The 27,708-nt window shown below is 48.3% G+C and overlaps 1 protein-coding gene across 1 annotated transcript in view; it reads right to left on the bottom strand.

Moving 5' to 3' along the window:
• The window catches only part of LOC121585881 (R-spondin-1-like), a 50,000-nt gene extending 22,727 nt beyond the window's left edge, over positions 1-27,273 (bottom strand). Inside the window, exons 1-2 of the mRNA XM_045226627.1 lie at positions 26,793-27,273; positions 367-1,101 (exon numbers count right to left, since the gene is read on the bottom strand). Coding sequence (XP_045082562.1) covers positions 367-466 — 100 coding nt within the window. The 5' untranslated portion in view covers positions 467-1,101; positions 26,793-27,273. The remainder of the gene's footprint in view (positions 1-366; positions 1,102-26,792) is intronic.
• Between the last annotated feature and the right edge of the window lie 435 nt (positions 27,274-27,708).

The raw sequence follows: 27,708 nt of genomic DNA, 5'->3' as shown, positions 1-27,708 counted from the left end.
GCTGAAGTGTCAGAGAGTTGTTCCTCAGAGGCAGGCATGGAGAGAACAGTGGTGCTGAAGCTCTAGCCGTAAACCCAGGGTGAATCCGCCTAAAACCCGACTATAAACATTCTTAATACCCATAAAAGCTCAACATAAACCCTGAGAGGCGTAATCATAAAAAGAGGAAGAAAAGAGGGTCATTCAAAGGAAACTGTGAAGCTACCATAATCCATCTTGGCAAAACAAATAATGAGGATGAAGAAAAATAAACAACATGTCATCTTTACTGCGGCCGTTAAATGTTTATAAGAAATGTACTGCATGGAAACCAGAGAAAGAGAGAGAGTGAAAGAGAGGAAGGGATTTGAGGATTTGGTAACTCACTCCGTCTCTGCCTCCGTCCCTTGGAGAGCTTGAGGCCGCTGTCGCTGTGACCCATGGATCCAAGAAAGACCATCACCAGAGCCACCAGTCCCAGCTGCATAGTCCCTGGTGCTGCCCGGCCACGCGGGGTCCCCCCTGCAGGCAGACGGATCAGGCGGGGGGCCCCTTTCACTCTGTGACAGGTGGATCACTCTGCCGCCGCAGCTGCTGTTGCTGCTCCTCCCTGCTACTTCCCTCCCTCCGCTGCTGCTGTCTGCTGGGTCTCTCTCTCACCCTGTCTCTCACCCTGTCTCTCACTGTCTCTCACTGTCTCTGGGCTGCTGCGTCCGCAACTCCCTTCAGCGGAGGATTATGCTGCTGCGGCTGCAAATCCAAACATGCGCGGGGCACAAGCCATAACGGTGATGTAGGGGGGGGGGTTGGTTGACGGTGTAGTGGAGGAGCTTGGAATATGAGAGGAGAGGAGAGGTGGAAAAAGGAGGAGAGGAGAGTGTGGCACTCCTGTCGGTTCAACCCATGAAGACTCTGCGGGGCTAGCAGGGGAGCAGGCAGCCTGTTGGAGGATCGCCAAGGAGCGTTTGGTGTGAGTGAGCGCCCGAGCCCAGGAGCATGTGTCTTATTAAAGATGCTCTGAGGAGGCGTGAGGGGAGGGGGAGGAGTGGGGCTGCTAAAAAAAGCTGGAGAAAGGTTCTTGACTCCTACGCGTGACAACGCATCTGTCTGTGCCAGGACCTGCTGGAGAGAGAGAAAGAGACACAGACACACACCCACACACCCACACACACACACACACAGAGAGGAAAAGGGGAGTTGGGAAGGGGTGTGTGTGATGGGGAGAGAGAAACAATGAGACATAAGCTCCAAAACACCAAGCCATTAAGTTAGCATGTCAAGAGAAAATCCACCTCTTGGCCAAGACTGAAACAGATACAAGATTTTATAACAAGAATGGAAATTATATCAATTCCAACCATGTCAACCAACTGTGAACCAATGATAAGTAATGGAATTCAAAGACAGTAACTTGATTCCTCCGTTTTTAAACTACTTTGAGGGAAAATGTATTGAAACATTTCCAAAGTACACAGTATTAAATCTGATAAGTAAAATACTTGTTTAGGGCAATCAGCGTCCATTTGTCGTTTGACCTGAAATCAAAGCATAAGATAATGCACTTTCATTCCAGATTTAAATGGACCTCAGTCATTTCCAAGCTTTGAAATCGATGCAGATTCATTCAAATTATTAGCAGCTACGGCACAATGAAACAAAATACCACAAATAGTTTTTGGTTGCTTGCTACACTTCCAGTTGCCTTTGGAGAAGAGACTTGATTTGAAAAATATGTTTGCTCCATTCTTAAAATCAAATAATGAAAAAACACCTAATAGTCCATCTACAAACACTTGGAATGAACAGCCGTGTAACATTGGTGCTGAGATCTTCTCAGATACTGTCAAACTATATTTACAGCTCTTGCATACAGAAGACATAAGGCATAGCTTGTCTGGAACAGTGCAAACAGGGTGTCCTACCCCAAGGGTGAAACAGCAAAACAGGGCCATATTTGGCTGTTGTCCTTATTGTGGCTTGTGAATCATACAGAGTAGGCCTACAAAGACATTTGGGTGAGTTCTTAAAGAGCAACTGCCCCTAAAAAAAAACGTATCATTTAGAAAACAGCCAATGTGGCATCGAAATGAGTCAGAAACATTTATTATACCGTCAAAATGTACAACAAAGTGTAAATAGGATAACTTTGGTCATAGTCAGTCTGGACCAAAATGTATTTTTTTTTTTGACTTGTGGCCGTGACTGTATCACAATGTAAATTAAAGTTGGATTTGTTTCAATCCTGGTCACATGCCGACAGCTGGCAGCACACAAGTATTCATCAATTCGGAGTGCAACTGCATGCGACCCGATCGTAATGACTGTGGTAAATTTGGGTTTACTTTGGATATCCCTATGGGGCTAGTTAGGGACCATCAGGTAAATTACACAATGTACAGTGCATTCGGAAAGTATTCAGACCCCTTTACTTTTTCCACATTTTGTTACGTTACAGCCTTATTCTAAAATGGATTAAAATATGTCACGATTCAGACAGACGACCAGAGGACCACAATTGCGTCACACCAGAAAGTTTATTAAACTTAAGGGAAAAGGGAAGTAGGGAGTGAATGAAGGCTCCAGGGGTAACAGGGATCCCGTCCAATGCGCTGGGTCTGTGCCCCCCCAGTGGCAGCGATGCGTCCTATGAAGCCGGTGGTGGGTGGTCCAGAAGTCCTGGGGGGAGACACAGACACAACAGGGCGGAATGAAACCAGGCAGCAGTACAGTTCAAGGGAAATCCAAAATACGTAGTAGCAAGGCAGAAGGCTGGTCAGAGTTACCGGGATTGAAGAGTAGTCAGGAGTCGTAATGGCAGAAGCAGGTCTGGATCTCCTGAGGCAGAAGAGTATCCAAAAACAGGCAGGTCCGGGGTCACAAAACCAGGGTGAGCCAGAAGCGCGAAGCAAACAGGTTCCGGGTGTGAGCCTTGCAGACGATCTGACACCGGAGAGCTGAAAGACAGGGCCTTAAATACTGGGAGAGGTTAGTGGGTAATGCAGCGCAGCTGGCAGAGTAATTAGAGCCGAGCAGAGCAGGGACAGGTGGAGCTAGTTAGGCTGAGTAGAGAGAGGGAGGTGAGCAGAGTGGAAGATAGTGGAAACAAATTAAGGTGGTAACCCGGTGGAGTGAGAGGGCTCATGACAGAACCCCCCAAGGGACGGCCCCAGAAGTCCCAAGAGCAACACCACGCCGGGCGGGAGGAGGGGAGCCGGAGGAGGGCTAGAACTCCTCCGAACGGTCCGAGTGAACGTCCTCATCCTCGGAGGAAGCCGGAGGGCCGTGGTCGGGGAGATGGGACAGGTCCCGAGACAGGATCAGGCACAGGACAGGAAGCCGAGCGGGCCGGACGGTTAGGGACCCCTCTGGGGCGGCCCCTACGGATTGCAGGTTGATCAGGATGCCGTTGGTGGAAAGCGGTGATGAGAGTCCTATCCACAATCCGACTAGCTGGCACCCAGGTCCTTTCCTCAGGTCCATAGCCCTCCCAGTCAATGAGGTACTGGAGACCCCTACCCCTCCGTCTGGACCGAAGCAGGCGGCGGACGGTGTAAACCAGACCACCATCGACGAGCCGTGGAGGAGGAGGACCAGGCGCAGCAGGGACCAGCGGACTCTCATGGATGGGCTTAATCTTAGACACATGGAAAGTGGGGTGCACCCTCAGGGAATTAGGCAGTTGGAGCCGGACAGCAGTTGGGCTAATCACTCTTATGATAGGGAATGGGCCAATGAACCGAGGTGCCAGCTTCTGCGACTCCACCCTGAGTGGCAGGTTCTTCGATGACAACCACACCCTTTGACCAACATGGTAGGTGGGAGCAGGAATTCTCCGACGGTTGGCCCCGGTAGTGTAGCTGGCAACGGACCTGAGGAGTGTGGCTCGGGCTTGTGACCAGGTGCGGCGACATCGACGGGCAAAAGCAAGTGCAGATGGGCAAGTAACCTCCTCCTCCTGGCTGGCAAATAGAGGAGGCTGGTATCCATAAACACATTGGAAAGGGGACATACCGATGGCAGAGCAGGTCAGAGAATTGTGTGCGTACTCCACCCATGTCAATTGCTGCGACCAGGAGTGGGGGGTTGCGTGAAGTCATGCATCGCAGTGCCTTCTCGAGCTCCTGATTAGCCCGCTCTGACTGCCCATTGGATTGGGGATGGAATCCGGAAGTCAGACTGACTGTGGCTCCCAGCAGGTGACAGAACTCCTTCCAAAAAGCGGAGGAGAATTGTGGACCACGGTCAGAAACAACATCCCTTGGCAGTCCGTGGATCCGGAAGACGTGTTCCAGGACCACCTGGGCGGTCTCCTTGGCGGTTGGGAGCTTGGGGAGGGGAATGAAGTGTGCCATCTTGCTGAAACGGTCAACGATGGTGAGAATGACGGTCATGCCACTTGAAGGGGGCAGCCCCGTGACAAAGTCAAGGGCGATGTGAGACCAGGGACGTCTGGGCACAGGCAGGGGCTGCAGCAATCCGGCTGGGGGCTGGCAGGACGACTTGTGTTGGTTGCAGATGGGGCAGGCTTGGACGAATTCCCGTACATCCTTCCTCAGAGAGGGCCACCAGAACCTCTGGGCGAGCAGGTTGTAAGTGCGGGTGGAGCCAGGGTGACAAGCTAGGCGGGAGTCATGTCCCCACTGAATGACCTGGGACCTCAGGTCTTCGGGGACAAAAAGGCGGTCAGCTGGGCAAGTGCTGGGACCTGGCTGGTTACGGAGAGCCTCCAGCACCTGTTCCTCAACAGCCCAGGTCAGAGCTGCAACGATGCAGGGACTTGGCAGAATCGACACAGGGTCCTTGGAGGGGGGTGTCATCCTTCTGGAATTGACGGGAGAGGGCGTCTGGCTTGGTGTTGCGTGATCCAGGCCGGTATGACAGAGTGAAATTAAACCTGGTGAAGAACAGGGCCCAGCGGGACTGCCTGGAGTTCAACCGTTTGGCCGTGCGGATGTACTCCAAGTTCTTATGATCGGTCCAAACGAGAAATGGAATGGTGGACCCCTCCAGCCAGTGACGCCACTCCTCCAAGGCAAGCTTCACAGCCAGCAGCTCACGGTTCCCTATGTCGTAATTGCACTCAGAGGGGGACAACCGACGTGAGAAAAAGGCACAGGGATGGAGCTTCCTATCCTCCGCAGCCCACTGAGAAATCACAGCACCAACTCCCACATCCGAGGCGTCCACCTCCACAATGAATTGCCGGTCCACATCAGGCATCTGGAGGATGGGAGCGGAGGTGAACCTCACCTTGAGGGTACTGAAGGCTTTGTCGGCTGCTGGGGTCCAGGTGAAGGGTTGCTTGGTGCTGGTTAGAGCAGTGAGAGGGGCAGCAACGGTACTGTAGTTCCGGATAAACTTCCTATAGAAGTTAGCAAACCCCAGAAACTGTTGCAGCTTCTTTCTGTTCTCCGGAACTGGCCATGAAGTGACTGCTGATACTTTGGCAGGATCCATTTGGATACTTCCTTCTGCCACTATGTACCCCAGGAAGGCCACTGTCTTGACGTGAAACTCACATTTCTCTGCCTTGGCGTAGAGGGAATTCTCCAGAAGACGATGAAGGACTTGCTGGACATGGCGGGTGTGTTCAGACAGGTTTCTGGAGTAAATTAAGATGTCATCCAGGTAAACGAAGACAAACTTGTTTAACATGTCCCGCAGTACATCATTCACTAGAGCCTGGAACACAGCAGGAGCATTGGTGAGGCCAAAAGGCATAACCAGATACTCGTGAGTGGCCTGTTGGTGTATTGAATGCGTTTCCATTCATCTCCCTCCCGGATCCGCACTAGGTGGTAAGCGTTTCTGAGATCCAACTTGGTAAAAACAGTGGCTCCCTGGAGCAACTCAAAAGCAGAGGTGAGCAGAGGCAGAGGGTAACGGTTTTTCACTGTGATGTCGTTGAGTCCCCTGTAGTCGATGCAGGGGCGAAGAGATCCGTCCTTCTTCCCCACAAAGAAGAAGCCAGCACCAGCAGGAGATGAAGATGAACGGATTAATCCTGCGGACAGAGAGCCATTGATGTAGTCCTCCATGGACTTTCTTTCAGGAGCAGACAACGAATAAAGACGACCCCTTGGAGGAGCTGTTCCAGGGAGGAGGTCGATGGCACAGTCGTACGGTCGGTGAGGGGGCAGAGATGTGGCTCTTGCTTTGTTAAACACCTCTCTGAGACCATGGTAGCATTCTGGGACATTGGAGAGGTCAGGAGCGGAGTTAGTAGGTACTGGCCGAGGGGGTAGGTGCGGCAGCAAGCAGGCAGGTTCGGTGGCAGTCCTCTCCCCACTCCCTGATCACCCCGGTCACCCAGTCGAGCTGAGGGTTGTGCCGGGCGGAGCCATGGGTAACCCAGGATGAGGGGTTGGCCTGGAGAGGGGAGCAGGTGAAACTGGATAGTTTCTTGATGGTTTCCGGACAGACCCATCGAGACCGGGGCCGTGACATGAGTGACCGATCCGAGTAAGTGTCCGTCCAGTGCCCGGGCAGGACTAGGAGGTGTCAAACGGAGGTTCTCCAGTCCCAGTTGGCGTGCCAGCTTGATGTCCATTATGTTGGCTTCGGCGCCAGAATCCACCAGAGCAGCCAGGGTGTGAGTTGAGTCAGAGAGGCGGAGGTGAACTTGCAGCAGGGGTTTGCGGTCGGAGGACTGGATGGTCATTGAACTCAACCGGACTCCCCCTACGCCCGGTGAGCTTCGGCCCTTAAAGGGCAGGTTACCACACGATGTCCATCACCTCCACAATAGAGGCAGAGGTTTGAGGTGAAGCGGCGCTGGCGCTCTGCAGGAGTGAGGGAGGCTCGCCCAATCTCCATAGGCTCAGACTGATCAAGCTGACCTGGGTGAGTGGCAGTAGATGACAGGAGCCCAGTCGGATCTCTCCGAATGCCGGTAGTAGGTGGACCTTGGCGCCCCCTCTCACGACGACGGGTCTGTATCCTTCTGTCGATCCTGACAGTCAGTGCGATGGCTTCATCAAGAGTGGAAGGCAGTTCATGGGAGACCAACTCGCCCCTGATATAGTCAGCCAAACTATGGAAGAACGCGGCCCACCAACGATGGTGTGTTCCAAGAACTTCGCTCTAGCCAGGGTTCGGAAGTCGATGGAATGGTCTGCGACTGTACGTCTGCCTTGTCGAATACTGAACAGTTCACGAGACGCCTCTGCGGTGGGTGAATCCAGGTCAAACACCTTCAGCATCTCCTCAGCAAACAGGTCGAAGGTTGCACATGCGGGGGTTTGACGTTCGAACTCTGCTGTTCCCCAGAGTCGAGCTCGGCCCGTCAGGTGAGTGATGGCATACCCAACTTTAGCCCCTCCGTGGCGAAGGTCCTTGGCTGCAAGGAGAACTGAAGTCGGCAGCTAGTCAGGAATGGCCGGACCTGGGTTGAATCGCCGTTGAACCGCTCGGGGTTTCCAATCTTGGGTTCGAGCAGCGGCTGCAATGACCCGGGGCAGGTAACTCGGGGGCTGGGCTGGTGGGCAGACTGGCTGGGGTAAGGTTGGTGAGGAGTTGAATGATCATGGCGAGTTGTTGTTGCTGCTGCTGGAACTGCTGCTCATGCTCATCGGTTTCCATGTCGGGGAAAGTGTGCGCTGAGTCCATAATGGTCAGATCGTACTGTCACGATTCAGACAGACGACCAGAGGACCACAATTGCGTCACACCAGAAAGTTTATTAAACTTAAGGGAAAAGGGAAGTAGGGAGTGAATGAAGGCTCCAGGGGTAACAGGGATCCCGTCCAATGCGCTGGGTCTGTGCCCCCCAGTGGCAGCGATGCGTCCTATGAAGCCGGTGGTGGGTGGTCCAGAAGTCCTGGGGGGGGAGACACAGACACAACAGGGCGGAATGAAACCAGGCAGCAGTACAGTTCAAGGGAAATCCAAAATACGTAGTAGCAAGGCAGAAGGCTGGTCAGAGTTACCGGGATTGAAGAGTAGTCAGGAGTCGTAATGGCAGAAGCAGGTCTGGATCTCCTGAGGCAGAAGAGTATCCAAAAAACAGGCAGGTCCGGGGTCACAAAACCAGGGTGAGCCAGAAGCGCGAGCAAACAGGTTCCGGGTGTGAGCCTTGCAGACGATCTGACACCGGAGAGCTGAAAGACAGGGCCTTAAATACTGGGAGAGGTTAGTGGGTAATGCAGCGCAGCTGGCAGAGTAATTAGAGCCGAGCAGAGCAGGGACAGGTGGAGCTAGTTAGGCTGAGTAGAGAGAGGGAGGTGAGCAGAGTGGAAGATAGTGGAAACAAATTAAGGTGGTAACCCGGTGGAGTGAGAGGGCTCATGACAAAAATATATATATATACAGTGAGGGAAAAAAGTATTTGATCCCCTGCTGATTTTGTATGTTTGCCCACTGACAAAGAAATGATCAGTCTATAATTTTAATGGTAGGTTTATTTGAACAGTGAAAGACAGAATAACAACAACAAAATCCAGAAAAACGCATGTCAAAAATGTTATAAATAGATTTGCATTTTAATGAGGGAAATAAGTATTTGAACCCCTCTCAATCAGAAAGATTTCTGGCTCCCAGGTGTCTTTTATACAGGTAACGAGCTGAGATTAGGAGCACACTCTTAAAGGGAGTGCTCCTAATCTCAGCTTGTTACCTGTATAAAAGACACCTGTCCACAGAAGCAATCAATCAATCAAATTCCAAACTCTCCACCATGGACAAGACCAAAGAGCTCTCCAAGGATGTCAGGGACAAGATTGTAGACCTACACAAGGCTGGAATGGGCTAGAAGACCATCGCCAAGCAGCTTGGTGAGAAGGTGACAACAGTTGGTGCGATTATTCGCAAATGGAAGAAACAAAAGAACTGTCAATCTCCCTCGGCCTGGGGCTCCATGCAAGATCTCACCTCGTGGAGTTGCAATGATCATGAGAACAGTGAGGAATCAGCCCAGAACTACATGGGAGGATCTTGTCAATGATCTCAAGGCAGCTGGGACCTTAGTCACCAAGAAAACAATTGGTAACACACTACGCCATGAAGGACTGAAATCCTGCAGCGCACGCAAGGTCCCCCTGCTCAAGAAAGCACATATACAGGCCCGTCTGAAGTTTGCCAATGAACATCTGAATGATTCAGAGGAGAACTGGGTGAAAGTGTTGTGGTCAGATGAGACCAAACTCGAGCTCTTTGGCATCAACTCAACTCGCCGTGTTTGGAGGAGTAGGAATGCTGCCTATGACCCTAAAAACACCATCCCCACCGTCAAACATGGAGGTGGAAACATTATGCTTTGGGGGTGTTTTTCTGCTAACGGGACAGGACAACTTCACCGCATCAAAGGGACGATCTTGGGTGAGAACCTCCTTCCCTCAGCCAGGGCATTTAAAATGGGTTGTGGATGGGTATTCCAGCATGACAATGACCCAAAACACACAGCCAAGGCAACAAAGGAGTGGCTCAAGAAGAAGCACATTAAGGTCCTGGAGTGGCCTAGCCAGTCTCCAGACCTTAATCCCATAGAAAATCTGTGGAGGGAGCTGAAGGTTCGAGTTGCCAAACGTCAGCCTCGAAACCTTAATGACTTGGAGAAGATCTGCAAAGAGGAGTGGAACAAAATCCCTCCTGAGATGTGTGCAAACCTGGTGGCCAACTACAAGAAATGTCTGACCTCTGTGATTGCCAACAAGGGTTTTGCCACCAAATACTAAGTCATGTTTTGCAGAGGGGTCAAATACTTATTTCCCTCATTAAAATGCAAATCAATTTATAACATTTTTGACATGCGTTTTTCAGGATTTTGTTGTTGTTATTCTGTCTCTCACTGTTCAAATAAACCTACTATTAACATAATAGACTGATCATGTCTTTGTCAGTGGGCAAACGTACAAAATCAGCAGGGGATCAAATACTTTTTTCCCCTCACTGTATAATCCTCATCAATCTACACACAATACAACATAATGACAAAGCAAAAACAGTTAGTATAAAAAAATAAAAACTGAAATATCACATTTACATAAGTATTCAGACCCTTTACTCAGTACTTTGTTGAAGCACCTTTGGCAGTGATTATAGCCTCGAGTCTTCATGGGTATGACACTACAAGCTTGGCACACCTGTAATTGGGGAGTTTCTCCCATTCTTCTCTGCAGATCCTCTCAAGCTGTCAGGTTGGATCGGGAGCATCGCTGCACAGTTATTTTCAGGTCTCTCCAGAGATGTTCGATCGGGTTCAAGTCCGGGCTCTGGCTGAGCCACTCAAGGACATTCAGAGACTTGTCCCGAAGCCACTCCTGCGTTGTCTTGGCTGTGTGCTTAGGGTCATTGTCCTGTTGAAAGGTGAACCATCGCCCCAGTATGAGGTCCTGAGCGCTCTGGAGCAGGTTTTCATCAAGGATCTCTCTGTACTTTGTTCCGTTCACTTTCCCTTGATCCTGACTAGTCTCCCAGTCCCTGCCGCTGAAAAACATCCCCACAGCATGATGCTGCCACCACCATGCTTCACTGTAGAAATGGTGTCAGGTTTCCTCCAGACCTGACGCTTGGCATTCAGGCCAAGGGAGTCCATCTTTGTTTCATCAGACCAGATAATCTTGTTTCTCATGGTTTGAGAGTCCTTTAGGTGCCTTTTAGCAAACTCTAAGTGGGCTGTCATGTGCCTTTTACTGAGGAGCGGCATCCGTCTGGCCACTCTACCATAAAGGCCTGATTGGTGGAGTGGTACAGAGATGGTTGTCGTTCTGGAAGGTTCTGCCATCTCCACAGAGGAACTCTGGGGCTCTGTCAGAGTGACCATCGGGTTCATGGTCACCTCCCTGACCAAGGCCCTTCTCCCCTGATTGCTCAGTTTGGCCGGGTGGCCAGCTCTAGGAAGAGTCTTGGTGCTTCCAAACTTCTTCCATTTAAGAATGATGGAGGCCACTGTGTTCTTGGGGACCTTCAATGCCGCAGAAATGTTTTGGTATCGTTCCTCAGATCTGTGCCTCGACACAATCCTGTCTTGGAGCTCTACGGACAATTCCTTCCACCTCATGGCTTGGTTTTTGCTCTAACATGCACTGTCAACTGTGGGACCTTTTATAGACAGGTGTGTGCCTTTCCAAATTATGTTCAATCAATTGAATTTACCACATGTGGACTCCAATCAAGTTGTAGAAACATCGCAAGGATGATCAATGGAAACAGGATACACCTGAGCTCAATTTCAAGTCTCATTGCAAAGTGTCGGAAAACTTATGTAAATAAGGTTTGTTTTAAATTTTTCATAAATTAGCAACATTTTCAAAAAAGCTTTTTCGCTTTGTCATTATGGGGTATTGTGTGTAGATTGATGAGGATTTTTTATTTTATTATTATTCATTTTCGAATAAGGCTGTAATGTAACAAAATGTGGAAAAAGTCAAGGGGTCTGAATACTTTCCGAATGCACTGTACATGGGACAATATGTTAAAATTACAATAGCTCCAAATTCCAATGACTTAAAAACCTCAAACCAACTATAAATTGTAGAAATTCATATACAAATATTGAAAGTATTTAATGAAAAATCTAAAAAGGTGTGCAACATGAAAATATTGTCTCATTTACATTGTGTAATGTATTTACGGTCCCTAACTAGCCTCGGAGATAGGCTATCCAAAGTCAAATCAATTTTGCCACAGTTGCATACCAGCCGGCTGAAGCTAATTGGCAAAATAATTTAGCTATCTCTTCCCACCTGCAAACAAACGAGACATGCACATCAAACTACACCTCGAAACCAACTCACGTTTTAATTCAGTCATGGCCGCTAGCATTTCTTAATGAACCAAATCTAAAACGAGGCCAAATCAGGAAATGCATTCAACCATTAACATTCCAAAAGGCCCTATAATGTCCCTAAAACGCACTATAGCGTCCCTAAAGAAAGCTTGAATCAAACCTGAAAGAATCCCAGCTAGATCTTACATTACTGCCACAACCCGCCAAGCAGTTCAGCATCCAAATCTGACCCTAAACTCAAGTGGCTGTGCAAAGAATCCAGATGAATTTAAAAAACAGAGAGTAATCCAGTGAACTCTGTAATAAACTAAGGAATGGAATGAAAAATAATAAAGCATACATCCAAACGTCATTAACTACACGGCAGAAAATGAATCCAGATTGATAGCCAGTGTGGCTGAGATCGACCAGACAGCCCCTCTCCAGTGAGAGTTTATTTGTGGGGGGAGCCCATTTGTGCAAAAATATCTTGCTATTGTGAAACAATATTAATGTGAGCAGGGACAGTATTTAATTATGGGTTCTCGTCCATCATGCTGAATAAGAGTGTATCTCGGAGGGGAGTCTCTCTGAGTTTAAGGGCCGCTGACTGGGTCCCTCTGTTGAGGCGAGTTAGTATGTGAAGAAGTCACATCCACACACACACAAACACACACATTCATGCTACACACACAGATCACAACTGCTGCTACCACTCTTATTATGATTGCTAAATACTGCACAATTTAAACACTTGCTCCCCAAAACACGTGTAAATATTGGACTATAAATGGTGCCTTCCTGTATTATACTTATGCTAAAATACCTATTATATTCTACTGAGCCATTTACTAAATATTCAAATTCGTATATTTTATTATTTCTTATTGTGTCATGAGCACTCTCTCTCCCTGGTAGCAACATTAATTGCATTCAATTATCTTCCACTCTGCTCACCTCCCTCTCTCTACTCAGCCTAACTAGCTCCACCTGCCCTGCTCTGCTCTTGTTACCTGGCCAGCTGCACTGCATTTCCCACTCACCATCCTCACCTTGCCTCACTCTGTTCTAATTACTCTGCCAGCTGAACTGCATTTCCCCACTACCTCTCCCAGTATATCAAGCCCTGGTTTTCAGCCAAGCCCTGTCAGATCGTCTTCAAACCCGGACCAGTAACCTGCCTGTCTGCGCTCTGACTCCTGTTTGTGATACCGATCCTTTCTTGACTGCCTCCTTGTTCTACTGCCCCGTCTATCCCAACCTGCCTTCTGGACCTCGACTACTCTCCGATCTTCAGCCCCTCCGGTAACTCGTTTCTGCCTTCTGTCTCTCACCACGATATTTGCCCAGCCCTGATCTGTACTTCTGCCTGCCATTCATATTGCTGTTGTGTGTGTGTGTTCCCCAGGTCTCCGACCACCAGATGAGCGTGCCCAGACGTTTCACCACCCTCAGCCCGATACGCCGCTCCATCACTGGGGAACACACACTAAGCACTTGGACTGGACACCCCCGGACATTTGGTGACCCCCGGAGCACAGGTACCCACAGGAGGACCCTGAAAGACCCCTGACACCCCTGGGACTCCTCTTCCCGCCTGTAACCTTGAATAAAGAACTCTGAATTTGAACTTGCGCTCTTGGGTCCTCTTCTGTTCGTGACAGAACGATCTGACCATCATGGACCCAGCGCACTCCCTGACCACGATGGAGGAAGAGCCAGAGAGGACTGCCCTACAGCGACTGGAACGCTCTGAGGGAGACATAAATCGGATGGCTGGCGACATCGCTTCCCTTCTCCAGCTATTCAACCAGCAGCAACAACAGTTCCAACTGCAGCAACAACAGCTAGCCCAAGCCCTGCAACTACTCTCAAGCCCGGCTACTCCACCTGCACCCCCCTGGTCCTTTTGTTCCTGTACCACCGATACTCCTTCATCCCTCCGCTGGAGGTCCCAATGCTGCAGGCCCGGCAGTGCTGCCACCAGATCCCCACGCTCCTGAACCAAGGATTGGGAACCCGGAACGTTTTGATGGCAACCAGAAGCAAGTAAGACCATTCTTGAGCAGCTGCCGAATCCAGTTTGCACTACAGCCCAGGACTTTCTCAACAGAGGGAGCCAAGGTGGGGGTATGTCATCACACATCTCACCGGTCGAGCTCGGTTGTGGGGAACGGCGAATTCGACCGGCAAACCCCAGCCTGTGCCTCCTTCAGTGCCTTTGAGGAGGAGATGTTAAAGGTCTTTGACCTAGGCTCGCCAACAGCCGAAGCGTCACAAGCTCTGCTCACCATCCGTCAGGGCAATCGGACAGTGGCAGACTTCTCCATTGACTTTCGTACCCTGGCCAGTCAAAGCTCGTTTAACCCAGAGGCACTGGTGCAAGCCTTCCTCCATAGCCTGGCGGACTATATCAAGGACGAGCTTGTTTCCCATGACCCGCCCTCAACGCTTGATGCCGCCATTGACCTTGCCGTTCGCATTGACCGCCGTATACAGACCCGGAGGAGGGAGAAGGGCCGTCTCAGTCAACCTGCCATCCGTACTGGTCGATACCGCTTCTGTCCAGCCCCTGCCTGTCAAGTCCCATAGCCAACTCAATCAGCCTGAGCCCATGGAGATTGGCCGTGCCTCTCTGACTCCCGAGGAGCGTCGGCGCCGTCTAAGCTCCAACCGTTGCCTCTACTGTGGTGGCGAGAATCACCGTGTCGCTACTTGTCCGGCAAAAGCCGCAGCTCACCAGGTGTAGGGGAGATCCGGGTGAGCTCAACAAGCCTTCAGTCTCCCTCCATCCGAAAGACCCTGCTTCATCTCCGCCTTCAGCTTTCTGACAAGACTCATACATTGGCCGCCCTTGTGGATTCCGGAGCCGAAGCAAACATCATGGACCCTGAGCTTGCACAGCAACTGGGCGTGAACCATCATCAACTGACACAACCCATTCCTGCACGAGCCCTGGATGGGCATCATCTTGGCACTGTCACTCATATCTCCGCCCCTGTGACAATCCTGCTGTCAGGAAACCACCAGGAGTCCATCCAGTTTCACCTCCTACACTCACCTGGCCAACCACTCATTCTTGGATACCCGTGGCTCCGTCAGCACAACCCCCACATCGACTGGGAGACAGGAACAGTCCGTGAGTGGGGAAGGAGTTGTCACCAGACCTGTTTAAGGGGGCCACCCTGCCCGTTCACCGGGAAGGATCTAGCGCTACCTCCGACATATCCAATGTTCCGGCCTGTTACCACAGCCTGAAAGAGGTGTTCAACAAATCCAAGGCGACATCTCTACCCCCACACAGACCCTATGACTGCGCGATTGATCTCCTGCCTGGCACAGCACCTCCCAAGGGTCGTCTGTATTCACTGTCAGCCCCGGAAAGAAAGGCCATGGAGGACTACATTAATGACTCTCTTGCCTCCGGGATAATTAGACCGTCGTCTTCCCCGCAGGAAGCGGGATTCTTCTTTGTCGGCAAGAAGGACGGTTCTCTTCGTCCATGCATAGATTACCGGGGTCTGAACGACATCACGGTTAAGAATCGCTACCCACTGCCCTTACTTTCGTCTGCCTTCGAACTGCTGCAGGGGAGCCACTGTATTCACTAAGCTGGACCTTCGCAATGCCTACCATCTGGTGCGGATGAGGGAGGGAGACGAATGGAAGACAGCGTTCAACACACCAACCGGCCACTATGAATATCTCGTCATGCCCTTCGGCCTCACCAATGCCCCCAGCAGTTTTTCAAGCCCTAGTGAATGATATCCTCAGGGACATGCTAAATACGTTCGTATTTGTGTACCTTGACGATATTTTAATATTCTCAAAGACTCTGTCAGAACACACGCACCACGTCCGGTTGGTCCTGCGCCGCCTGCTGGAGAACTCTCTTTTCGTGAAGGCAGAGAAGTGCGAGTTCCATGCCAAGACCGTTTCATTCCTGGGGTATGTGGTGACCGAGGGCAGCATTCAGATGGATCTCACGAAGGTGTCGGCTGTCACTTCCTGGCCAGTTCCTGAGTCTCGGAAGAAGTTGCAACAGTTCCTGGGCTTTGCCAACTTTTATAGGAGATTCATCAGAAACTATAGCACAGTGGCTGCACCCCTCACGGCGCTAACCAGCACTAAACAACCGTACCAATGGACATCAGCTGCTGATAAGGCCTTCAATATCCTCAAGACATGTTTCACTTCTGCTCCCATCCTCCAGATGCCAGATGCAGCAAGGCAGTTTGTGGTGGAGGTAGATGCTTCGGACGTGGGAGTGGGTGCAGTGCTTTCTCAAAGAGCAGCTGAGGATGGCAAGATGCACCCCTGTGCCTTCTACTCCCGTCGGCTAACCCCTGCCGAATGCAACTACGACATTGGGAACCGCGAGCTGTTGGCTGTCAAGCTCGCCCTTGAAGAATGGCGGCACTGGTTAGAGGGGTCAAAGGAACCATTCGTAGTGTGGACAGACCACAAGAACCTGGAGTATATCCAAACAGCCAGGAGGCTGAACTCCCGTCAACAGCGGTGGTCTCTGTTCTTTACGCGCTTCAATTTCACGCTCTCCTACCGCCCGGGGATCTCGCAACATCAAACCTGATGCTCTTTCCCGGATGTTTCAGAAGGACGAGACCACCGCCATGACAGCTCCCATTCTTCCCAGCCACTTGGTCGTAGCGGCCCTCACCTGGGAGATCGAGAAGCAGGTCATGGAGGCTCTTCGGGACCAGCCAGGTCCAAGCACCAGCGCCCCCAACCGTCTGTTTGTTCCAGCAAATCTCAGGTCACCTGTGATTCAGTGGGGGGCACGAATCCCGTCTGGCCTGTCATCCCGGCATCACTCGCACCCTTCATCTGGTCCGCCAGCGGTTCTGGTGGCGGGGGATGAGACGGGATGTCCGAGAATTCATCCGAGCTTGTCCCACTTGTAACCGAAACAAGACTCCCAACCAGCCTCCTGCTGGGTTGCTGCAACCCCTACTCATACCCAAGAGGCCCTGGTCCCACGTTTCACTGGACTTTGTTACGGGCCTTCCGCCCTCTGACGGACACACAGTCATCCTTACCATTGTTGACCGCTTTAGTAAGATGACCCACTTCGTGCCCCTTCCCAAACTACCCTCTGCTAAAGAGACCTCCCAGGTGGTCCTGGAACATGTGTTTCGTATCCATGGCCTACCCCAGGATATAGTGTCAGACCCGGGGCCCGCAATTCTCAGCAACCTTTTGGAAGGAGTTCTGTCATCTCCTTGGGGCCACCGCCAGCCTATCGTCTGGATTCCACCCGCAGTCAAACGGCCAGACTGAACGCATGAACCAGGAGCTGGAGAAGGCACTGAGGTGTGTGGCTTCCCAAAATCCCCGGGCCTGGGCTCAACACCTGCTCTGGGTGGAATATGCCCATAATTCACTCACCAGTTCCTCCACCGGGCTCTCCCCCTTTCAGTGTGTCTACGGGTATCAACCTCCACTGTTTGCCAGCCAGGAGGCGGATGCCACCTGTCCGTCTGCTCTTGCGTATGCCCGCCGCTGCCGCCGCACTTGGGCCCAGGCTCGCACTGTGCTCCTGAAGTCTGGAACCAGCTACGCCGTCAGTGCCAACCGACGGAGGACCCCAGCACCTACTTACCGGGTTGGTCAGAAGGTCTGGCTGTCTGCCCGGGATCTGCCGCTGCGGGTTGTATCACGAAAGCTGGCCCCTCGCTTCATTGGTCCTTTTCCTGTGCAGAAGGTCATCAGTCCAACGGCGGTCCGACTTCAGTTGCCCGCTTCCATGCGGGTCCACCCCACCTTCCACGTCTCCAAGGTCAAGCCGGTCCATGAAAGTCCCCTGGTCCCTGCAGCTCCGGCGCCACCTCCTCCGCGCCTCGTAGATGGCGGTCCTGTCTTCACCGTCCGGCGGCTGCTCCGCTCTAGGCGAAGGGGTAGGGGTCTCCAGTACCTCGTTGATTGGGAGGGATATGGTCCAGAGGAGAGGACCTGGATCCCGGCCAGGAGGATAGTGGACCGGACCCTTATCACTGACTTCCACCGACTACATCCTGATCAGCCTGCAATCCGTAGGGGCCGTCCCAAGAGGGGTTCCTAGCCGTCCGGCCCGCCCTGCTCCTGTCTCAGTGCCTGTCCTGTCTCCCGACCGTGACCCTCCAGCTCCTTCTGAGGATGAGGAGATTCACTCGGACCGCTCGGAGGAGTTCTGACCCGCCGCCTGCTCCCCTCCACCCTCCCGGCATGATGTTGTTCTTGGGACTTCTGGGGCCGTCCCTTGGAGGGGGGGTCCTGTCATGAGCACTCTCTCTCCCTGGTAGCAACATTAATTGCATTCAATTATCTTCCACTCTGCTCACCTCCCTCTCTCTACTCAGCCTAACTAGCTCCACCTGCCCTGCTCTGCTCTTGTTACCTGGCCAGCTGCACTGCATTTCCCACTCACCATCCTCACCTTGCCTCACTCTGTTCTAATTACTCTGCCAGCTGAACTGCATTTCCCCCACTACCTCTCCCAGTATATCAAGCCCTGGTTTTCAGCCAAGCCCTGTCAGATCGTCTTCAAACCCGGACCAGTAACCTGCCTGTCTGCGCTCTGACTCCTGTTTGTGATACCGATCCTTTCTTGACTGCCTCCTTGTTCTACTGCCCCGTCTATCCCAACCTGCCTTCTGGACCTCGACTACTCTCCGATCTTCAGCCCCTCCGGTAACTCGTTTCTGCCTTCTGTCTCTCACCACGATATTTGCCCAGCCCTGATCTGTACTTCTGCCTGCCATTCATATTGCTGTTGTGTGTGTGTGTTCCCCCAGGTCTCCGACCACCAGATGAGCGTGCCCAGACGTTTCACCACCCTCAGCCCGATACGCCGCTCCATCACTGGGGAACACACACACTAAGCACTTGGACTGGACACCCCCGGACATTTGGTGACCCCCGGAGCACAGGTACCCACAGGAGGACCCTGAAAGACCCCTGACACCCCTGGGACTCCTCTTCCCGCCTGTAACCTTGAATAAAGAACTCTGAATTTGAACTTGCGCTCTTGGGTCCTCTTCTGTTCGTGACATATTGTTGTTGCATTGTTGAGAAGGAACCTGAAATAAGCATTTTGTTGGATGGTGTATACCATGTGTATCCCGTACATACGACTAATAAACCTTAACACACACACATACACACAGTAAAGAAACTGAAACAGAACAACAAGCACACACACTAACACACCACAGCAGCATACAGTATGTAGGCTATTGCACACTGTGGTCCACATGCATACGCACAAACTGTTTGACACAATAAATATTCCTATAGGCAGACTGCCTTGCCAAGCCATGTCAAAGATCTCAGTTTACCAGCTTAAGAGGATAAAGATGATTTTTTAAATTGGTTAAATTATCTCCAAAAACACCCGCACACCAGCTTTCTCCCCTGCTGCTGCCCGGGTTTATTTGCCGTTTGAAGTGAATATTAGACACATTTCTTCAACAACTCCCTCTATATTTACAGGGATGCTTGAAGAGTGAGGGGGACATGCCATCGCCCTGGACCATGGGAATGAACAACCTAGAACAACCCGTCCAGACCAGGGCTGAGTCATTTAGGTGTCAGAGACGGTTTCACACCACACTCTGCCTACGACTCCTCACTACCTGCCAATGTAGCCCACTCTGTCCCATCCATCCATATCTGACCTTTATATTACAGTGTGGAGATAAGACTAGAAGCGGCTATTGACTACTGATACTCAAATAGTGAGAGGGGGGGCTAGAGAGGAGAGAGAGAGATATAAAGAGAGTGCATTGAGTGAGAGAGCGAGAGATATGATGAAGAAAGAAAAAATAGTTGAAAATATGTCTAGTGATAAGAAGGTAAGACAGATCAAGAGCAAGATGGGCACAAAACTCACAACATAAGTGTCATCCTTCCACATGACAGCTGACCTGTCCTCTGGATATGAGGAACATCTCACTGAGCTACTCTGGGGCCACTGTGGCACTTCTTGACAGTTTTCTATGTTCTCTGTCTCTGTTCCCTCGTCCATTAAAACAGACACAAGCACTGTGTCCCCTTCTTCACTGCCGGCTCCATTCACCTGAATGGAACTGAATCACCTCATCAAATAGTCAGGAGATTCAATTGCCCCGCTTTGTAAGTCCTTTTGATGTATCAATTGTTAAATCAGGCAGGCTCCAGTGAAAGGGAGCTCCCGCTCTGGGAATTTGTTGAAACTGAGAAAGTGCCACTACACAGCGCTCAGAGTCAGAAACCTAGCCTACCGATGTACCTGTCAAAATAACGTAATTTAGATCTCACAGAGGCCTAGGCCTAATTCACTGGCTGATGTGGTAGGAGTGGTACAATAAAATGTGAGCTCAGTAAAGCAATAATAGAGTGACACTATATCATACTCTATTGCATTTAGCCAATCAAAAATCAGGACTGTCTGCATACCCTAATGTAAATTAAGTTAATCAAACAACATTCAAGAGACCAAAAGTTCATTCAAATAGTCCTGTTTATTATGGTTAGCCAAAACCAATGTTCTGATTGTGACTCACAGAACATTGTACATTTTCTGTCCTAAAATCAGACACGTACTTATACTCAGTGCATGACTTGGACTGAATTAGGTGCAGGAACTCAGCAGTACTTTTGAGCTAATAATATTATTCTATAACAGGTGCAGGTACTCAAGCAATAGAAGATCAGAGGTGCCGGTACTCAGTTCCAGTGAGCTCCTGCCCAAATCAAGCACTGCTTATACTGTAGAATCATTAAGGCAAATCAGCCATCTCCACTTTCAACTTCTATGTAAAAAAATATATATCTCTCCCTAAACTGCAACTAAATCCAGCAATATTTCAACAAGCTGTCTTTAGCGCTCTATCGTATTTTGCCATTTTAAAACTGCAATATGTAACTTTTTCGGCCACCCAACCAAATTCACATAGAAATATGAGTTATAGCTATCATTCTCATTGAAAGCAAGTCTAAGAAGCGGTGGATCTGTTCTATGTGCGCTATTTCTATGCTTCCCATTCTTAAGTTTCATTTTTGCATCTTTTACTTTCGGTTTTGTACACCAGCTTCACATAGCTGAAAATACAATATTTTTGGTTATGGAAAATATATTTCACAGATGTTTAGATGGTACAATGATTATCTACACCATACTTGCTTGTTTTGTCACAAACTGAAATTAGGGAATTTTACCCCCTTTTTCTCCCCAATTTTGTGGTATCCAATTGGTAGTTACAATCTTGTCCCATCGCTGCAACTCCCGTTCTTGACACAATGCCCGCTTAACCCGGAAGCCAGCCGCACCAATGTGTCGGAGGAAACACCGTACACCTGGCACTGCGCCCGGCCCGCACACAGGAGTCGCTAGTGCGCGATGGGACAAGAACATCCCTGCTGGCCAAACCCTCCCCTAACCTGGACGACGCTGGGCCAATTGTGCGCTGCCCCATGGGTCTCCCGGTCGCGGCCAGCTGCAACAGAGCCTGGACTCGAACCAGGATCTCTAGTGGCACAGCTAGCACTGCGATGCAGTGCCTTAGACCACCAGTGTAAGGGCTTTTAACTTAGCCTTTTTCTTTGGATTCAGAACCAGATTATTTGGTTCAACAACTGCAGGCAGCGAAGAAACAGGGATGTGTTGTGCACTTTCACTCTGGCATACAGTACATCAATGTTTGATTTACTTTTATTTTCTTATACTCCCATCTCTGCCTCTGAGCTGTAAGCACTCGTCGCGTTAGCCAAACACGCCCACAGTTCGATGGTAGGGGAGACAAACACGATGGCCAGCTGCCACGAGACAACAACCCAGCATAAACAGAGGGGGGTAGAGAGAGAGAGAAGAGAGTTTACTGTTTGCTGATGATTTGGTGCTTCTGTCACCAACCAAAGAGGGCCTACAGCAGCACCTAGATCTTCTGCACAGATTCTGTCAGACCTGGCCCCTGACAGTAAATCTCAGTAAGACAAAAATAATGGTGTTCCAGAAAAGAGCCATTAAATTCTACAACTACCTAAAAGGAAGTTATTCCCAAACCTTCCATAACAAAGCCATCACCTACAGAGAGATTAATGTAGAGAAGAGTCCCCTAAGCAAGCTGGTCCAGGGGCTCTGTTCACAAACAAACAGACCCCACAGAGCCCCAGGACAGCAACACAATTAGACCCAGCCGAATCATGAAAAAAAAAAAAAGTATAATTACTTGACACATTGGAAAGAATTTACCAAAAAGCAGAGCAAACTAGAATGCTATTTGGCCCTAAACAGAGAGTACAAAGTGGCAGAATCCCTGACCACCATGCACACTGCCCACAAAATGAGGTGGAAACTGAGCTGCACTTCCTAAAATCCTGTCAAATGTATGACCATATTAGAGACACATATTTCCCTCAGATTACACAGACCCACAAAGAATTAAAAAACAAATCCAATTTTGATAAACTCCCATATCTATTGGGTGAAATACCACAGTGTGCCATCACAGCAGCAAGCTTTGTGACCTGTTGCCACAAGAAAGGGGAAACCAGTGAAGAACAAACAACCATTGTAAATACAACCCATATTGATGTTGATTTATTTTACCTTTTGTACTTTAACTATTTCCACATCGTTATAACACTGTACATAGCCATAATATTACTCTATTCCTTTGAAACTTTTGAGTGTAATGTTTACTGTTCATTTTTGATTGTTTATTTCACTTTTGTTTATCTATTTCACTTGCTTTGGCAATATGAACATATGTTTCCCATGCCAATAAAGCCCTTTGAATTTAATTTAATTGAGAGCGTGAGTGAGTGAGGAGAGTAGAGAGAAAGGTAGAGAGAGAGGCAATAACAGTAAGGAAATAGGTGGTAGGAAGGCGTTATCAGTAGTCACTCTCCTTCATGTTCTAGGCCCCATAGACTGCTCAGCACCATCGACACTCTCTAATCTAAAGCAGCAGGTAGTAGCAGCACCATGCAAGGCATCTGCATGTGCACGTATGCCGAAAAACACCTGGCTCTGCCACTGGAATGCTTCAGGAGCCGCCACAGCCCATTTGGGTAATCACTTCCTGTGCAGGGAAAGCTGGGTAAAATGTGCTACAGATGTAGACTACAATACTGTAGGACTGCCTGCTCTGTACAATACATCTCTCTCCTTCCTTCCTTCCTTCCTCCTCCACCTCCTTGTCTGGTCTCTCCCACTGGGTTCTACAAGGAGGAGAATTCCTCTGTGTTACCAGCACCACCCTGCTCTTTCAAATGCACCCCTGGAGCTGGAGTCTATGGGGTGCCAGCAGTCAGGGTCATGCTGCACATGCTAGCACACCATGCTGACTTACAGCTGTCTTCTGAAGGAAAAGGAAAATCTATTGGAGATCTCCACCTGCCCCAGTCCACTCCAGCATCTCTCTCCAACTGTCTGTCTCCCACTGTCTTTTTGAAGCGGAACTAGGGCTGTTGCGGTGACTGTATAACTGCCACACCAGCGGTCACAAGTCACGAAGGCAGTCAAATTCCACATTCCAATTAGCCTTCTCCAAACTCTGATGCTGCTGCTGGTCATTAGCAGCCTACCAAACTTGCTAACTGTCTGATACTCAGCACTCTATTGTCCCTGTAATCACTCTGACATCAATGCAAATGTTTTCGAAAATCTAGTCAAACACTTAATGAGAGCCCGTGAGGTCAGGTGGCGCAACATTTCTATAGGCTATGCAATTGCGGGAGAAAAGAGTGATGGCCGCTAATAAAAAGGCAAGGATTACATTTAACCTTTAAGTCATTTAGCAGACGCTCTTACAAATCGGTGCATTCAACTTAGGATAGCCAGTGGGACAACCACATCTTGATCACAGTAAGTACACTTCTTCAAACAAGCAGCTGTGAGCAAAGTCAGTGCAATCAGGGACAACTACATCTCGATCACAATAAGTACATTTCTTTAAACAAGTCAGTGCTAGCAGGTGAAATAAGTCAGGTGTTAGTTTAGACAAAAGACAGTGGTAGTAAAGGGGGGGTAGAAGGATTACTATTATACTATTCCAGGTATTCCTTAAAGAGGTAGGGTTTCAAGTGTCTACGGAAGGTGGTCAGTGACTCCGCTGTCCTGGCGTCGTGGGGGAGCTTGTTCCACCATTGGGGTGCCAGAGCAGCGAATAGCTTTGACTGGGCTGAGCGGGAACTGTGCTTCCGTAGAGGTAGGGGGGCTAGCAGGCCAGAGGTGGATGAACGTAGTGCCCTCGTTTGTGTGTAGGGTCTGATCAGAGCCTAAAGGTAAGGAGGTGCCGTTCCCCTCACAGCTCCATGGGCAAGCACCATGGTTTTGTAGTAGATCCCATCAGCTTTCTATAAGCTAGGCCTACTATATTTATTTCTCAACTTTCCTAATATTAAGCACATTGCTTATATTTACAACAGGAGTATAGCCTACCTGGCTGGCATGAAAATAAACCACGGGGAAAAGCGTCCTCCATTCGCTATTTAAGTGCATAGATGACATGGATTTTTTTCCCGCTGCCCATGTTTCGATACAGGTGCATGATAATGGTCCATTCTAAATCAAAACAAATGTCACACATATTATTTAGTATATTTAAATATTAAATATAGAATAGTCTGATGGGTGACAATATTAGCCTTTCAATTGTGAATTATATATTATCATTTGTGAATGATGCCCAGCATAAGAAACAATGCCTTTTTTGCGACTTTTTTTAATCATAGTCGCACACCTCATGTAGCCTAGCCATAGGCCTATATGTTTTAATAAGGTTTGTATCACAACTATGTGGCCAAATAACTTCTTAAAATTAAGCACATTAATTCGCTTTACAAGGGGTGTAGAGGCTAGTTTCAAGTTAGGGGAAGATCAATTTCACCATGAAAATGCACCTTTATAATAAAAGCATTACATGTATAATTGCATTTGCAGTCACTTTTGATAATGGTGTTTTCCGCTAATGGAACATTTGTGCTTATAGCCTACTACCATGTTCACATTTCTGTGCTTATAATGTGAAGAAATAGCCTAATAGTTTATCAACATTTTAAGCTAAACGTTCTGATCTGTTGCGTCAGCCACATTGCATAAAAAAGTTTTTGGGATGCTAGTGGTTGTATTAATTTGGCATCTATCGCATCCCACAACTGTCCCAGACTATGTTTGGAATATTTATTTCTCGCACAGAATAAGTCAACTTTTGTACTATGGGGGATAGTAGATTGACATAAGCTAGTGCTTTTGCTGTTCGTTAGACCTACTCATCTTGTTGGCTGACGAAAAGTAAATGTGGACAGTTCTTCCAGTATCTTCAATATGCACCTCGGAATTGGATAAGGACGCGTGCAGTTGCGTCCCCGATGTGTCTGTCTTCACTTGTAGCCTGTGAGAAAGACCTGATCACGTGACGGAGAGCCATGTGAGTGAGAGGCGCTTCGGATTGCGCAGCACACTCAGGGAGAAGGGCACAACGCAGCACTCCGGGCAGCAAAAGGCATGGATTTTATAGGGTGCATTACGGCCACAAAGGGGATGCCGCAGTGAAATGCTTGTGAAATTGTGAATGAGAGACTATTGGAGTGTGTACAGCCTGCACAAAGAACAAAGCGACTTTTTTCAAATCATCATTAGTCTCATCATGCAGCCTTACAACGTATTAAAAATCTAAACATATAGCCGAACATTTGTAGAACAACTAAAGTTACATTATTAACTCTAAATTAAGCATATAGGAGTAACTATTTATTTGTTAACCACTCAACACAGAATAGCCGCATGTGCGCACTCCCTCAAATCGTTTGGATAAAATATTTATTGTTTAATTGTATTCTTCATACTATAAAATAATATAAAATAATGCCACAGAATTATAAGCAAATCTTGTCTGCTAACTGAACTAGTGTAGCCCACAGCCATATGGCATAGCCACATCAGGACAACTCAGAGTATGCTATTATTTTCTTCTGAAATAGACTACATTTTCTTCATATCATGCTTCTTTAGACCTGTCTAAAATAAATAATGGATTTATTGTGAAGGTGTAGGTTATATTACAAGATGTATTAGGCTTGTAGGCTATGTGTGGAAGCCAGGAGATGCTAAATGTGCTTATGTTAAATAACGGTCAATTACCGTGAGACCGACAGTTATTTGCTTGACAATCACCTGCTGACGAAATTGTGACCGCCACAGCCCTAAGCGGTACTCAAGAGGTCAGTGTTTATTTAAGACTGGTGGAGAAGCAGACAGAGACAGACAGATAAAGTCAGAGACAGAAAGACGGAGAGAAAGAAAGAGAGAGAGAGAATGACAGAGCAAGAAGGAGAGCGAGCGAGAAGGAGAGATAAATGGAGCCAGTTCTGTTTTAATTAACTGCCAAATTGCTGCTGCCACATGTGGAGTGCCAAAATAAATGCTCAATTTCTGCGCACTCTGTTCCCTAAATATGCTTGAAAATCGACCAGCCAAACCAAAAGCATGCCTTGATACAATCAGGGCACCCCTAATGGATACAAATGGAGGCATTTAGGATGTCTCAAATTTCAGATTTTTTTCCCAGAAAAATAGAGGTAAATATGTTTTATTAAATATCATGGGTTGACATTCTTTATGCACATAGGTTACTGAAAATGAGATGAGTCTTCTTCCGACATGCATTTTTTAGTGTTAATGACAGTAATATATTGTTCAGACAAACACACTTTTTTCTGACACTGACCTGGTTCTGTATAATAAAAGCAAATTCCATAGTGTTGCATTTCACAAAATAAAACAAAATCAAATTCAATGTCACTGACATTTAAAAAGTTGAATACTAAAAAAATTGCCATAATGAAAAAACATCATGATAATAATACTTCAAAAATACTTTCATTTTGACAATTAAATTAGGGTTGTGTATTAGAGGTATGCCTATTATTCATCATTAATTAAAAGATAATTAAGCCATAGTAAGCTAATAGGCTAGCCTAATAAATAAGTAATTTATATGTTGATATACTTTATTTCCCATTTTACTAAAACGAGAATTACAGAGATCTAAACTATTCCAAAATTCATGATCAGTTTCCATTCATACAGAATCCACAGCAGAATAACAGCTTGGAATATTCCACCTACCTGTGCATTGCGAACCTCTTATGGTGCGATCCAGTGAGTTGTCGGGTCTCAATTTCCTTTTTTATAAGGGAAGATTCGTAACTTGTTTGGTTTCAAAGAACTCCTCCTACATGACACCTCCACATGAGATGGGAAAGAGATAGCATTTTTCTATCATTATAGAGAGACAAATCATTCACTATGTTGTATTTTATCAGTTGGCAATTTATGTTGCCAACATCAGACATTTGGACTCTCCGGGAGCATTATTTATGGCAATTCAAAAATCTGCAACTCATTTCAAATAAAATGAGAAACTAATCTTTCAAATGCAATCCACTGAAACATTTTTGAATATCTTTTGATATTTATTTCAGTCAGCGCAGGTATTTATAAGAAGGCTCTTGCTAGTAAGTCACTCTCTTAATGCAATTTCCACATAAATCCACTTTTAAGCGTCGGAAACCTTCCAACTCAGACAAGTCACTAACAATCCTGGGGTATTTGCATCCAACCCCATCTAGTGCAGCAGTCTCGGCATTCATGAAGTTAAGTTGGCCCCACCCCTCAAACGCACACAGACTGCGAGACGAAAAACCAGAGGTGGAACACAGTTGGAGTGTGCTGTTTGTTTATATCAACAAGTCTTGGTAAATATCATTAGTTCTAATCTGTGTTGTAATGAAGCACGAAAAAATACCCGTACCTGTCGGCCATCATGTATAGTATTGACTTGAGGTAAAACGTTTGGTTACTAGGTAAGCTATGCCATTACCATCCAATCGTATCATCCTACTAGACATACTGTATGACTTTGAGGGGCAACGTTTTCTACTCATAGCCTATAATAATAATATGCCATTTAGCAGACGCTTTTATCCAAAGCGACTTACAGTCATGCGTGCATACATTTTTGTGTATGGGTTGTCCCGGGGAT

Source organism: Coregonus clupeaformis, chromosome 17 (assembly GCF_020615455.1).
Source record: "Coregonus clupeaformis isolate EN_2021a chromosome 17, ASM2061545v1, whole genome shotgun sequence".
Lineage (NCBI taxonomy): Eukaryota > Metazoa > Chordata > Actinopteri > Salmoniformes > Salmonidae > Coregonus > Coregonus clupeaformis.
The sequence above is the reverse complement of the archived record's forward strand: the minus strand, read 5'-3'. Positions and strand labels throughout refer to the sequence as shown.